This window comes from Lithobates pipiens, unplaced genomic scaffold (genome assembly GCF_037356315.1).
Source record: "Lithobates pipiens isolate NorthernLeopardFrog02 unplaced genomic scaffold, aLitPip1_a1.2 Scaffold_16, whole genome shotgun sequence".
NCBI classification, from domain to species: Eukaryota; Metazoa; Chordata; class Amphibia; order Anura; family Ranidae; genus Lithobates; species Lithobates pipiens.
The window spans coordinates 179,257,912-179,273,125 of record NW_027507748.1 but is presented as its reverse complement, the minus strand read 5'-3'; the positions used below and the strand labels follow the sequence as shown (position 1 = coordinate 179,273,125).

Here is a 15,214-nt window from a genome sequence, read left to right as displayed (position 1 = left end):
TCATTGGCTCCTGGGATATAAGTGTCATCAATCCCAGGAGCCAATAGGCAGCCTCTGCAATACAAGTGCACCATACTTTGTACACAATGCACATGTGCGAGATCAGGTATCCTAGGAGCAGGCTTCAGATACCAACACTGAAGATAGGAGCACACTTACTAAGGAGGTGACAGTCAGTAATTTACACAACTATGTAACCAAAAAGAGTTCACTTACTATATATGTCAGAACGTATTGTATAAGGTGCGACCATCGTGGGGGTGTTTTTTTTTTTTCTAAAGGCTGGAAATGTCACTTTAAAAAAACCTCTGGGGGGTTTAAAGTGGAGGGCCACCCCAAAAAAAAAAAAAAGTAAAAAAATGCATTAATAATCTTAAAAAAAAAGAAAAAAGATTTCACTTACCTGAAGCCGCTGTTGCTAGGCAGTCTTCCTAATCTGCCTCTTCCTATTCCGCGGCACTTCCTCCTCTTTGGTGAGCGGCCCCATTGCCTTCTGGGACATGTGTGTGTCCCAGAAAACAATGGGGCCATTCACAAAGTGCCGTGCGACTCTCGCATGCGCAGTAGGAAACGGGCAATGAAGCCACAAGGCTCCACTGCCTGTTTCCCTTCGTTAAGATGGAGGCGCCGGCAGATGGACACATCGGCCTCGGGGAGGCCAACATAGCGGGACCGCTGGACAGGTGAGTGTTCTTATTAAAAGTCAGCAGCTACAGTGTTTGTAGCTGCTGAATTAAAAAAAAAATGTACAGGTGACTGGTAGATCGCGGTCTGGGCTTGCTGACCCATCAACCCAGAGCATTAAACGGAGTGCCATGCAGAGGGACTACATAAAGTTGGAGCTGTAGTAGGGAGCAAGAGCCGCATAAGACAATGTCTCCTCTGTAGTGCCGGCTCCTGTCCAATGCGGAGTGATACCAACTGCACTCCATCTCTTATCCCGGATAGTTGTCTCCAGAGTGGTGCCAACAGCAGGAAAGAAGAGATCTTCAGGTCAGTGTGGTGGAATGCACCGGGCATAATAGTGTAAGGCTGCTTTCACACTGATGCACTGTGGGTTACCCACACTATGGGTGCAGGGCAGTGTACCTGCGGGTTTGCTGTGCTTAGCCATAGACTTCTATTATATCCTGCGGATTTGATGCATTTTCTGAATTCAGGAGTTTTGGTGCACTTGCTGAATGTGAACCACACCAGCAGGATATAATAGAAGTGTATGGCAAAGTGCAGCTAACCCAGGAAAGTGGCAGATGCCCTGCGCCAACAGTACAGGTACACCACAGCACATCAGTGTGAAAACAGCCTTATAGGGGGCTCAGAACAGTAAGGGTTCATTTACATTTCGCAGTTTGGGGAGTGGTAAAACCCCATAGTTAAGACGTGTTTTTTTCACCCTCGTCCTAACCGCACCTCCTTTAGCTGCAGTGGCCAGGGGTGTACATGTCCCAGCCACAACAGGAGTTATTTGCCCTGTCATGGTTGGTGGGTGTAGCACATGCCAAGTAGCGGAGTCCACACTGCAAGTGCCATGCATCCTTGTGCAGTACAGCGTTGCGTTTGCTTTCTCACCACCTGCTTTAACCCCTTGGACCCCACAGAAGCGTGGAATTGCGGAACATTTTCAGGGTGGCGCCATTTACTTGAATAGGTTGGGATTGGCAGATGGTAGAACCCACCAAAAGCAGCAAGAGGCTTAATTCCAGCTGCACCACCTGTACACCTTTTGGCTGCTGCCTCAGTAGCTAAAGGTGGTAGGATTGGGGGCAGTAAAACCCCAACTTTACATGTGAAAGAGCCCTAAGGGTGGCACTGCCAAATGCCACTAAGAGAGCATTCACAAGTGCAGGAGGCACAGCTGCTCCCCTAAAAAGTGATCTTAGACAAGAGGTGAGGAGGGGATATGTTGCCTCCTCACCACCTAATTATGATTGCCGTGCAATGCACACGATTGTGGCACGGTAGTACGGCCATTAGAGGTTTAAATCAGGTGTGAGGAAGCGGCACTGTGCCCGATGATCTTTGACTTCTTAGGTAGATCTCCACATATTTAAATCAGAGTTCCACCCAAAAGTGGAACTCTCGCTTATACACTAACTCACAAAAGTGAGTACACCCCTCACATTTTTGTAAATATTTTATTCTATCTTTTCATGTGACAACACTGAAGAAATGACACTTTGCTACAATATAAAGTAGTGAGTGTACAGCTTGTATAACTGTAAATTTTCTGTCCCCTTAAAATAACTCAACACACAGCCATTAATGTCTAAACCGCTGGCAACAAAAGGGAGTACACCCCAAAGTGAAAATGTCCAAAGTGGGCCCAATTAGCCATTTTTCCTCCCCAGTGTCATGTGACTCGTTAGTGTTACAAGGTCTCAGGTTTAAATGTTAAATTTGGTGTTATCGCTTTCACTTTCTCATACTGATCACTGGAAGTTCAACATGGCACCTCATGGCAAAGAACTCTCTGAGGATCTGAAAAAAAGAATTGTTGCTCTACATAAAGATAGCCTAGGCTATAAGAAGATTGCCAAGTCCCTGAAACTGAGCTGAAGCACAGTGGTCAAGACCATACAGCGGTTTAACAGGACAAGTGCTACTCAGAACAGGCCTAGCCATGGTTGACCAAAGACGTTGAGTGCACATGCTCAGTGTCATATCCAGAGGTTGTCTTTGGGAAATAGACATATGAGTGCTGCCTGCATTGCTGCAGAGGTTGAAGGGGTGGGGGGTCAGCGTGTCAGTGCTCAGACCATAGGCCGCACACTGCATCAAATTGGTCTGCATAGCTGTCATCCCAGAAGGAAAGCTTTTCTAAAGATGATGCAAAAGAAAGCCCGCAAACAGTTTGCTGAAGACAAGCAGACTAAGGACATGGATTACTGGAACCATGTCCTGTGGTCTGATGAGACCGAGATAAACTTATTTGGCTCAGATGTGTCAGGAGTGTGTGGCAGAAACCAGGTGAGGAGAACAAAGACAAGTGTGTCTTGCCTACAGTCAAGCATGGTGGTGGGAGTGTCATGATCTGGGGCTGCATAAGTGCTGCCGGCACTGGGGGGGCTACAGTTCATTGAGGGAACCATGAATGCCAAAATGTACTGTGACATACTGAAGCAGAGCATGAACCCCTCCCTTCGGGAGACTGGGCCGCAGGGCAGTATTCTAACATAATAACGACCCCAAACACACCTCCAAGATGACCTCTGCCTTGCTAAAGAAGCTGAGGGTAAAGGTGATGGACTGGCCAAGCATGTCTCCAGACCTAAACCCTATTGAGCATCTATGGGGCATCCTCAAATGGAACATCCACCAGCTCCGTGATCTTGTCATAGAGGAGTAGAAGAAGACTCCAGTGGCAACCTGTGAAGCTCTGGTGAACTCCATGCCCAAGAGGGTTAAGGCAGTGCTGGAAAAAATGGTGGCCACACAAAATATTGACACTTTTGTCCCATTTTTTGATATTTTCACTTAGGGGTGTACTCACTTTTGTTGCCAGCAGTTTAGACATTACTGGCTGTGTGTTGAGTTATTTTGAGGGGACAGCAAATTTACACTGTTATAAGCTGTACACTCACTACTTTACATTATAGCAAAGTGTAATTTCTTCAGTGCTGTCACATGAAAACATATAATAAAATATTTACAAAGGTGTGAGGGATGTACTCACTCACCTTTGTGAGTTACTGTATGCAGCACACTTTGTGCATACGCAGTAGGGAACCAGGAGTGAAAATTAAAGTCTTCCCTGCCAGGTTCCCTTATCAGAAATGGCAGGACCTGGGAGTCGATCTGAAGTTCGGTTGCAGTGCCGACATTGCGGGCTCCCTGGACAGGTAAGTGCCCTAATATTAAAAATCAGCAGCTACAGTAATTCTTTTTCACCCAGGCTCTTTTAGGTTGCCTACCTCTAGACCAGTAATGGCGAACCTTGGCACCCCAGATGTTTTGGAACTACATTTCCCATGATGCTCATGCACTCTGCAGTGTAGTTGAGTATCATGGGAAATGTAGTTTCAAAACATCTGTGGTTCCAAGGTTCGTCATCACTGATCTAGACTGACAATGCTGCTGTCCAAATTAGCCACTTCCCACCCAGCCTATAGCAGAATGACGGCCGGGCGGTTGTTCAGTTATTCTGATTGGGCGTCATATGACGTCCTGCAGGATAACAGCCAGCCGCCGTGCGCCCATGGAGGTGTACATCGCGGCAATCGGTGGTGCAGTGTGTCAGTCTGACACACCGCTACACCAATGTCGATAAAGAGCCTCTGACAGAGGCTCTTTACCACGTGATCAACCGTGTCCAATCACAGCTGATCACGATGTAAAGAGGAAGAGCCATTGATCGGCTTTTCCTCACTCACGTCTGGCGTGAGTAGAGGAGAGATGATCAGTGGCTCTCCTGACAGGGGGGTCTGTGTTGATTGTTTATCAGTGCAGCCCCCCCCCCCCCTCGGATCCCGCCCAAAACCACCATCATGCCACCCAGGACCACCAGAATGGCCATCCACACTGGACCACCAGGTATGCCCCCCCTAGACCACCAGGGAAATGCCAGTCAGTGCCAAGGCAGCTGCCAATCAGTGTCCTCACAATGCCTACCACTGCCAATGCCACCAGGGATACCTATCAGTGGCGCATATCAGTGCCACGTATCAATGCCCATCAGTACCCAGCAGTGCCCATCAGTGCCCAGCAGTGTCACCTATCATTTCCACACATAAGTACCCATCTTTGCAGCCTTTCAGTGCCCATCAGTGTCACCCGTCAGTGCCCATCAGCCGTGCCACCCATGAGTGCCCAGTGCTGCCTATCAATGCCCAACAGTGCTGCATATCAGTGCCACCTACCAATGCCCATCAGTGCCACATATCAGTGCCCATCGTCAGTGCCCGCTCATTGGTGCAACCTCATTAGTGCCCGTTAGTGTCGCCTTATCAATGCCCATCAGTGAAGGAGAAAACGTACTTATTTACAAAAAATTTTTAACACAAACAAAAAGCGAAACTTTTAATTTTCAACATTTTTGGTCTTTTTTAATTTGTTTAGCAAAAAAAAAAAAAAGGACACAGAGGTGATCAAATACCACCAAAAGAAAGCTCTATTTGTGGGAACAAAATGATAACAATTCTTTTTGGGTACAGTGTAGCATGACCGTGCAATTATTATTTAAACAGCGACAGCGCAGAAATCTGAAAATTGGCTTGGACAGGAAGGTGCATAAGTGCCTGGTATTGAGATGGTTAGGGTTGCCACCTGTCCGGGATTTGCCTGGCCAGTCCCGGTTTTAAATCAAGTTTCCGGGTTTTAGTCTGCCTAAAACTCGGCACAATATTCAGACAGGAATGTGACTTGAAACAAGGCCTGATAGGAGGGTGAGGGGGACACTATGCACCCCACAAATTCTATTCTCTTTGCAGCACCCAAAGGTGTCCCAGATTTGTTACAATCCTATAGTACAGTGTATGTGAAAAAAAAAGAAAAATTGCTATGTGCTGCTAAAGTGTTCGGCTTGAATAAAAAGTGGCAACTCTAGTCCAAATCCCTACCTCCCAACTTTTTGAGATGGGAATGAGGGACACCTATCAGCAAAAGTATGCAGGCATAGGACACACCCCTGGCCACGCCCTCTTAAAGGAGAATTGTACAAAAAACAAGATTGGTTAAAGCCACAAATGCTTTTTTTTTTTTTTTTTTTTACCACTACTATTCCATCATATTGGTTTGGGATTTAGAAATGTAGCAATTTAGAATTTGGATGAAAGGTTTAGCAATGGGAAACACTTTTTGATAAAAAAAAAGTGCATTTTATATACACCTATATGGATCAGACCAAAATGAGGGACAAAGGAGGAGGAATGAGGGACATTGCTCCAAATCAGGGACAGTTGGGAGCTATGCAAATGTGCCTCCTGTTCTTCTTCATCCAGAGTGGGGGACTCTATTATAGGAGGATCACCAGGTGAAAACAAAGGGGGAGAAAGCCTAAAAAAGAAAACAGACGCAGCCACCACCTAACCTCCAATCTATGATATTACATACCTACCAACATTTAGACATGGGAGTGAGGGACACCTACTAGCAAACATAGGTAGGCATAGGACACGCCCCCTGCCACACCCCCTTAAAGGAGAATTAACCAAAAAAAGGTTAATTAAATCCACAAGTGCTTTTTTTTATCACTACTATTCCTTTATAATGGCTTTTAAAATTTACAAATGCAGCAATTTGCAATTTGGATGAAAGGTTTAGCACTGAAAACACTTTTTGATACATAAAAACTGCATTTTATATACAGCTATATAGTACAGACCAAAAGGAGGGACAAATGAGGAGGAATGAGGGACATTGCTCCAAATCAGGGACAGTTGGGATCTATGGATATTATTATGTTTGCTTTAAAGTTTCTTGCTCTCCTGCGAATCAGCGCGTTGTGCTCCGGACAGCACCACCCAGCGGCCAGCATGGGGAGCACACACGTCTACAGGGAGCCGGGGATGCGGGATTTCTCCGAGTAAAACGGCTGAAGCGGAGAGCCGAGCGAGCCTCTTCCCCATTCCTTTCTTCTACGTCAGCCGCCCATAGTAGTGAGTGAGCAGCGAGGGGCCGGCCGGGTGACAGCGGGGCTGCGGGTCAGTTGAGGAGAGTTGTGAGGATGTATTGTGTCCAGCACTGACTAGCAGCACGTTTTTATCAGCAGTGCCTCCCTCCCTCCATCCCTGGCAGTGCCCAGACACAATGAGGGATGGCAGACTGATGACTGGCAATGCCACCTGGGCACACCAGGAGTGAGCCGCTGTCCCCTCTCTCCGTTCTCTGGGCACCCCTACAGGAGACACTTACCTGCAACTTACTGTAGCTTTGATCTGAACGCGCTTGGGGATGGAAGGAGCCGCCAGCGCCGCCGGGACGGCGAAAGCCAGGAGTGGCGGTAAGGGCAGCTGCGATGGGGGAGTCGCCAGCCCCAGCCCGGGGTGCCTCGGACTCAGCGTGTGTGGGCACAGTTCGCCGCCCTGCCCCGACCTCCAACCGCAGTACAAGCTGGACGACTTTGACACCGTGGCCACCGTGGGTAAGTGATCAGAACCTGGGTGGCATCACCCGTATCCTCACACCAACCCCTGCCACACACACGTTCCAATCTGATTGTACCTACAAGTCTGTGATTGGATGGTTTAGGTAGAACCTCGTATGACATAGTTGATTGTAATCGGTACGGTGACCCCCCACAGACATCAGATTGGGGTGTTAGGGGGCAGGTCCACTCCGGGATCGTAAAGGAACACCATAAGGGGGTATTTACTAAAACTGGGGCACTCACAATCTGGTACAGAGGACATTGGCACCTGTGGCTGTCACAATACACTGATCAGTGGCTGCAGCTGCTCAGAAAAGTTTTCCACCCTGACCCTTCAATAGTCCAAATTGTGTTTTCATTCCATACCTTGTTTTATAGCCGGTGCTGTCATCTCTGTGCTTGTCTATGCAAAACAGGCAGATTGTGGCTGGTGGGAGGGGCCTCATGCTTTTCTAAGTGGGAGGAGTTATGCAAATATCAAAATTCTCCTATGCAATACAGGCAGATTGTGGCTGGTGGGAGGGCCTCATGCACTTAATGGGAGGGGTTATGCAAATATCAAAATGCTCCTATGCAATACAGGCAGATTATGGTTGGTGGGAGGAGTTATGCAAATATCAAAATGCTCCTATGCCATACAGGCAGATTGTGGCTGGCGGGAGGGGCCTCATGCTTTTCTCAGTGGGAGGAGTTATGCACATATTAAAAGGCTCATTTAATACAGGCAGATTGTGGCTGGTGGGAGGGGCCTCATGCTTTTCTCAGTGGGAGGAGTTATGCAAATATCAAAATGCTCCTATGCGATACAGGCAGATTGTGGCTGGTGGGAGGGGCCTCATGCTTTTCTCAGTGGGAGGAGTTATGCAAATATCAAAATGCTCCTATGCGATACAGGCAGATTGTGGCTGGTGGGAGGGGCCTCATGCTTTTCTCAGTGGGAGGAGTTATGCAAATACCAAAATGCTCCTATACAATACAGGCAGATTGTGCCTGGTGGGAGGGGCCTCATGCTTTTTCTCAGTGGGAGGAGTTATGCAAATATCACAATGCTCCTATGCAATACAGGCAGAGTGTGGCTGGTGGGAGGGGTCTCATGCTTTTTTTCATTGGGAGGAGTTATGCAAATATGAAAAAGTTTTGATGAGCAGGTGTCAATGTGGAGAAGTGGGCACTCCTAGACAGGCTGAATTTGCATGCAGACTGCCCTAGATAACACTCACATGTGATGCCAAGCTTCCATGATTGAAAGAACTGAAATCCAATGGATGGAAGGGGTTGTAAGACTGTAGTGAAAAGGACTAGATGATGCTGGATGTCTTCCAGTCTGGAAGGGAGGCGGGCACTAGCTTTCTTGCTGCAGCTTCTAACCTGTAGATCGCGGTCTGGGCTCGCTGACCCTCCATCCCAGAGCATTAAACAGAGTGCCATGCAGAGGGACTACTTATAAAGTTGGAGTTGTAGAAGGGAGTAAGAATTGCATATGACGATTGTATCTGATGACTCCTGTCCCATGTTGGGTGACCACGTGTCCCGCATTGTCCGGGACAGTCCCGCATTTTGCAGGCCTGTCCAGGGTCCCGGGGACTTTCATTCCGAGACAATACAGTGTCCTGGAATGAAACTGACTCCTTTCCCAGCCCAGGGTGTTCGGCGGGCACAATCAGGGTGCAGTAAAAGCTGGTTGTTAAGGAGTGGGGCTGGAAACCCCCAGAAACCGATGAGTCATCAGCTGTCAATGGGCATCCCCGCTGACAGCTGAATAATAAAGCTGAGGGGGGGGGTTGTGTCCCTGAATGGGAGTTTGGAAATGTGGTCAGCCTAGTTCCATGCGGAGAGATACCAACTGCACTCCATCTCTTATCCCGGCTAGTGGTCTCCAGAGTGGTGCCAACAGCAGGAAAGAAGAGATCTCCAGGTCAGTGTGAAGGAATATACCGGGCATAATATACCGGGCTGCTTTCACACTGATACACTGCTGGTTACCCACACCACGGGTGCAGGGCAGTGTACCTGCGGGTTTCCTGCACTTAGCCATAGACTTCTACTATATCATGCAGGTTTGGTGCACTTTCTGAAAGCGCACCAAAATTCCTGAATGCTCCAAAACTTTCAGAAAGTGAACCACACTGGCAGGATATAATACAAGTGTATGGTAAAGCACAGCTAACCCAGGAAAGTGGCAGATGCCCTGCCCTGTGCCAACAGTACAGGTACACCACAGCACATCAGTGTGAAAACAGCCTTATAGGGGGCTCAGAACAGTAAGGCCGCGTACACATGGGTGGATTGTCTGTCCAACTTAGTCCGCTGAACCGTGTTTCAGCGGACAGTCCGCTCGTGTGTGGGCTTCAGCGGACTTTTTCAGCGGACTGTCTGACGAACAAAGTCTTACGGAATTTCCGTAATTTTGTCCGTTCAAACTTGGTTTCAGCGGACAGTCCGCTCGTGTGTAGGCAAGTTGGACGGACTAAGTATGGCGCATGCTCAGAAAGGATTTACACGGCCGAAGGTTGCATTGCAGTGTATAGGACGTCGTTTTTCTAGTCCCGTCGTACGTGCTGTACACGTCATCGCGCACGCTTTCAGCGGACTGTCTGCTCATCGTGTGTGGTCAAGTCCGTTCATTCAAAATTTGGACGGACTGTCTGTCGGATTGTCTGACGAACTTAGTTGGCCAGACAATCCGCCCGTGTGTACGCGGCCTAAGGCTTCATTTACATTTCACAGTTTTGGGAGTGGTAAAACACCATAGTTAAGACGTGTTTTTTTTCACCCCCACCCCAACCGCACCCCCTTTAGCTGCAGTGGCCAGGGGTGTACATTTCCCAGTCACAACAGGAGTTATATGCCTTGTTATGGTTGGTGGGTGTAGCACATGCCAAGCATGACCCATTCAAGTAAAGGAGGCCGCACTGCAACCTTATGCAGTACAGTAAACAAGGGGTTAAAGCAGGCAGGGTTGTGTGACTTTCTCACCACCTGCTTTAACCCCCTTGGACCCTGCAGAAGCATGGAGTTGTGGGGCACTTTCAGGGTGGCGCCATTTACTTGAATGGGTCACGATTGGCAGATGGTAGCACCCACCAAAAGCAACAAGGGGCTTAATTCCTGCTGCGCCACGTGTACACCTTTTGGCTGCTGCCTCAGTAGCTAAAGGCGGTAGGGATTGGGGGCAGTAAAACCCCAACTTTACATGTAAAAGAGCTTTAGGGGTGGCACCGCCAAGTGCTACTAAGTGCGTATTCACAAGTGCAGGAGGCACAGCTGCTCCCCTAAATAGCGATCTGAGTGTGTTTGACATGTGGAGAGGAGGGAAGATGTTGTCTCCTCACCACTGATTTAAACCCATGATTGCCGTGCAATGCACACGATTGTGACACGGTAGTACGGCGATTTAGAGATTTAAAGAGGAGCTCCTCCGTAAAAAAAAAAATCCTTAAAAGCCAGCAGCTACAAATACTGCAGCTGTTGACTCTCACCTGTCCAGAGTGCCCGTGATGTCAGCAGCAGATGACGAGCAATCGATCGTCTCTCGGTTTCCCCCACCGCCATCCTCTGTCGGGGAATCAGGAAGTAAAGCATTGCGGCTTCACTACCCGGTTCTCTACTGCGCATGCGCGAGTCGTGCTTCTTCACTGGTCCCCGTTGTGTTCTGGGAACTGTGTGTTTCCCAGAACACAACGGGGTGGGACGGGCATCTGCGGCTAGCTATGCACGGAAGTGGGTGCAGATACCTGTTATACAGGTATCTGCACCCCCCCCCCCCCCCGAAAGGTGGCAATTGTGGCACCACAGGGTGGGGGGGAATCTTCCATCTGACCTGGAGGGAAAATGACTAACATTCAATTTTTGCCAGGATTTGCACTGAAGGAGCCTTTTCTAGAATAAATAAGCTCTGGAATGACTTATTTTCTGTTTTATAATTATTGTTTTTAAAAATAAATACACCCCTTAAAGGCATACTTCACCTTTCCAATCATGTTTCATTTTAGACCTCTAGGGTGGAACGTGAAACATGGACGCACCTATTAACACACCACCTCTTATTTGAATAGCGGGGTGCTTTTTCCTGGAGCATCCTGTTCATTTTTTTTGATCTTTCACAGCTGCTTCCATCCATTCGCTGATCCTTCTACATGGTGCTGTGATTGGAAAGACTACAAGTTCCATCTTCCACTGCGGCAGAGAAATGCGTAGAGATTGCCCCAGCACAAATGCAATGACATCTCTGCACTTTAGTTTGATGGTAGGTCTGTACCTACTACCTTTGTATGGAGCTGGGATGTAAACCATGCAGAAGGCTGTACATTGCACCCATGATATAGATAGATGATCACAGTTGCAATGCTCTGCAGACTTCCGTGAAAAAGTGTAATAAGTGTACTTTTTTTTTTTTTTTATGTTGGTCAATTTTATAATTTTTTTGCAAAAGGTGGACTGTCCTTTTTAAAACACTTACTATAAAAGTAGCCAATCACAGGCTAGTTGTGTTTTTCTAGTGAATGTAAGGATTGAAAAGAGACATCCGATTGGCTGTGATGGGCAGAGCTTGGCTTTATTTTCTTCCAGTATTTATAGATCAGTCGTGGTAGAAGTATGCTGTGGTTAGCAATTAGATGTTGAGCAACCTAGGTAGATTCTGTGCAGTTGCTGGATGTGTCTATATATACTTCATTGTTTTTATGTCTTCTGTCTGGGCACGTTGGTCTTTTGGGTTCAATGTGTAAGAAGGCAAGTGGGTACAAATACACTCAGAACTTCACCCAGGACACCCACTTAACCGCTTCAGCCCCGGAAGATTTTAGCCAGTTCCTGACCAGAGCACTTTTTGCAATTTGGCACTGCGTCGATTTAACTGACAATTGCGCGGTCATGTGTCATGACTCCCAAACAAAATTGATGCCCTTTTTTCCCCCACAAATAAACTCTCTTTTGGTGGTATTTGATCACCTCTGCGGTTTTTATTATTTGTGCTATAAACAAAAAAAAAAGCGACAATTTAAAAAAAAAAACACAATAAAAAAAAAAAATTGCAGTAAGCGATTATTGATTGGTTTGCACAAAAGTTATAGCGTCTACAAAATAGGGGATAGTTTTATGCCGTTTTTATTATTATTATTTTTACTAGTTATGGCGACCATCTGCGATTTTTTATCGGGACTGCGACATTATGGCGGACATGTCGGACAATTTTGACACATTTTTGGGACCATTGGCATTTATACAGCGATCAGTGCTATAAAAATGCATTGATTACTGTAAAAATGTCACTGTCAGGGAAGGGGTTAACACTAAGGGGCGATCAAGGGGTTAATTTTGTTCCCTAGTGTGTGTTCTAACTGACAGGGGGAGGGGACTGTGTAGGGGAGATGACAGATCTCTGGTCATACTCCTGTATGAACAGACGATCTGTCTTTTCTCCCCTCAGAGAATCAATTAAAGTCTTAACTATTCGTAAAAATCCCCCCTCTTCCTACCTATTTTGCCTACTCTGTAAAAAAAAGATGCGTGTACTTACCTGTTTTTTAGGGTAGATTTAGACATGCATCCAAATTTTCCTTGTCCCTGAAGCCAAATCTGTGTTTGAATCACGCTTCAGAGGCTGGCAGTAAGGAAGCGATGCGACCCTTCCTCTTCCATATCCCTATCCACTGCCTATTGCAGCTTAAAGTGGTTGTGAACCCTTCCATATACCCTGTGAAGTGACTGCCCTCAGGTGATACAGAGATGAACCAAATCCTCTTACATAAGTTGTACCTCTTTATCTTCTGTTCATCTGTTCAAAGTGCCGAATTTATAAAGTTTGTCTGAGCTTTCTGAAAAAAAGGGGAAGAGCTGAAGTTATACTCTGCATAGCTCAATGAGGAGAGCTCTGATTGGAGAGAAGAGAAACCCCCCCTTCACACAGTAACAGAGCTGAGGCTGTCAATCAGCTGGAGCTCCATCCCCTGTCACCATTTTTTTCTTGGTGTCAGGAAAATTTGTCAGAAGCGATTCATGCTGATAGCGGATGAATAAAGCAGCAGACCGTAAGGACACTTAGTGGTCTGGATAGAGACAAGTACACATTATAGAGGGATGTGCTTTGTTCTTATTTCATATATGAGGTTTACATCCACTTTAAGGGAGGGTGGTTGATGGGGTGACAGGAAAGCGGCTCATTCTCTGTCTTACATAGCCACCCACCCGACCTGTAAAATATCAGCCGGACAGGGCTGTTCAATGCTTTTCTTCTCGCCGGTGCATTTTTAACTTGGGGTGCAGAGTTTGACAAGTGGCATCACTTTTCCATCGAGTTAAATGGGGCCGCTCCACAACCGCGTTTAATGCACCCAATTGCGGCGTGGTAGTTCAGCACAATAGGGTTAAATCCAACTGCCTGGATGCAGTATAAGACACTGCTTGTCAAATGCCTTTTAGAAAAGTAACTCAAACCCTGATTGCTCATCAGAGGGCACCACACACCACCATTAGCGTGAAAGAGCCCCTGGGCCTTGTTTTAGACTTGCAGCTGTTGGGGGGATAAAACCTGGTTGAGCCATGTTTTTACTGCCTGTCGATGTGGACACTATATGCATATTATGAAGCTACAGGAACACTTGGAGATTGCACTGTGCAGATATTGGGGGTGAATTTATAAAGCATTTCCGGTTCTGAAATTCTGGCGGTGAGGATGTAGCCAGAACCTTTGACACATTCATGGAAACCCTGCAACATTTTCATTGTTCACAACGCATGCAGCAAATTCAAATATTGGTGACACTTTTAGGTACCTTTCACACTTGTGAGACGACAAAGTTGTGCGACTTGCATTGCGACTTTGATCTGACGTTACATTCTCTGGACCAAAGCTGTATCTAAAGTCAGACCAGAGAACCTTTTGTGAAGTCGCAGCAACTTCTGTAGTGTCAGTAGGAATGGCTCTGATGGACATTCATTGAATATCACATGTCCTGCGACGTGGCGTCTCACAAGTCGCATCCCAAGTTACAGAAGTGGGAAAGGAGTCTTAATTAACGTCGCTATTTTCATGACCGATTCATAAAGAAATGCCACCATTCAGTGACCAGGAAAGTGGAGGTAGATAACTTCTTCCAGGATGGAGGAAATTGTTGCTTTTGTAATTATTGTGTCACATCTTTGAAACAAATCTGCAACAAAATGTGTCTTTATGTTCCTATGGAGCTGGGTGGCTTTTCAGTAATAGCCGCATGTGTGAACAAGTCGGAACAGTTTTTTTTGGCCGGCTTTAAGTTGACTATAAACAAAGACTCATGCAAATGAATTCTATTTTAGTCGTCTCATTATTAGTAACATCTCCATTTAATAAAGTTTATGACAAGTCCACACCTGTACTAACACAACCAGCGCCAGCAGATAAGTCCCAGCTGACGTGTGTGTGTGTGTGTGTGTGTGTGTGTGTGTGTGTGTGTGTGTGTGTGTGTGTGTGTGTGAGATCTGCTGTAATAACTCTCATTTGGTTCAACCAGTCTTGGGATTTAGTCACCCGGCCAACGTGTCAACTTTACGGTGTCGGGAGCCTTTCTCAACATTGTTACCCCAGAGGAACAATCATTTGGTCAGGTTTTGGGGAACTCCTGTTAAAACCAATTTATTGGGGGCCCAGGGGGGAAATGCCCTTTATATTGGTGGCTACTGGGAAGAATTCCCCATACGGACAGCCAAAAGGATCATTGGTGTTATCTTTGGGCTAAGCCAAGTGGTGTTGGTCTTGGCAGGAGGCATCACATAGAGATCAATCTCAGCTACAGGTCAAGGAATCCCCATCCACCTATGGAGGGACCCCGGTTGGGGACGGCTGGTCTACAGCAAGCGATCCCAATCCATCTTTTTCAGATACGGTTTTAATTATAGTGGATCTTTCAGCAGCAAATGCATTCAAATCCTTCTCTCTTCAATTTACAACTTTAAAACCCAACTTTACAAAGCCATTTTTTTTCTTTATCTACCTTTTTTTATCTTCTTTCATCCTTTTTTTTTTTCTTTTCTTTTTTATCTACCTTTTTTATCTTCTTTCATCCTTCTTCTTTTTTTTTTTTTTTATCCACCTTTTTTATCTTCTTTCATCATTTTTTTTTAATTTTTTTTATGCACCTGCAAAGAAATTAA

General features: G+C 46.4%; 1 protein-coding gene across 1 annotated transcript in view; it reads left to right on the top strand.

Annotated features, from left to right (window-relative positions):
* Window positions 1-6,512: 6,512 nt before the first annotated feature.
* Window positions 6,513-15,214, top strand: part of PRKX (protein kinase cAMP-dependent X-linked catalytic subunit) — a 242,877-nt gene continuing 234,175 nt past the window's right edge. Inside the window, exon 1 of the mRNA XM_077480816.1 lies at window positions 6,513-7,078. Within this exon, the coding sequence (XP_077336942.1) occupies window positions 6,889-7,078 (190 nt within the window). The 5' untranslated portion in view covers window positions 6,513-6,888. The remainder of the gene's footprint in view (window positions 7,079-15,214) is intronic.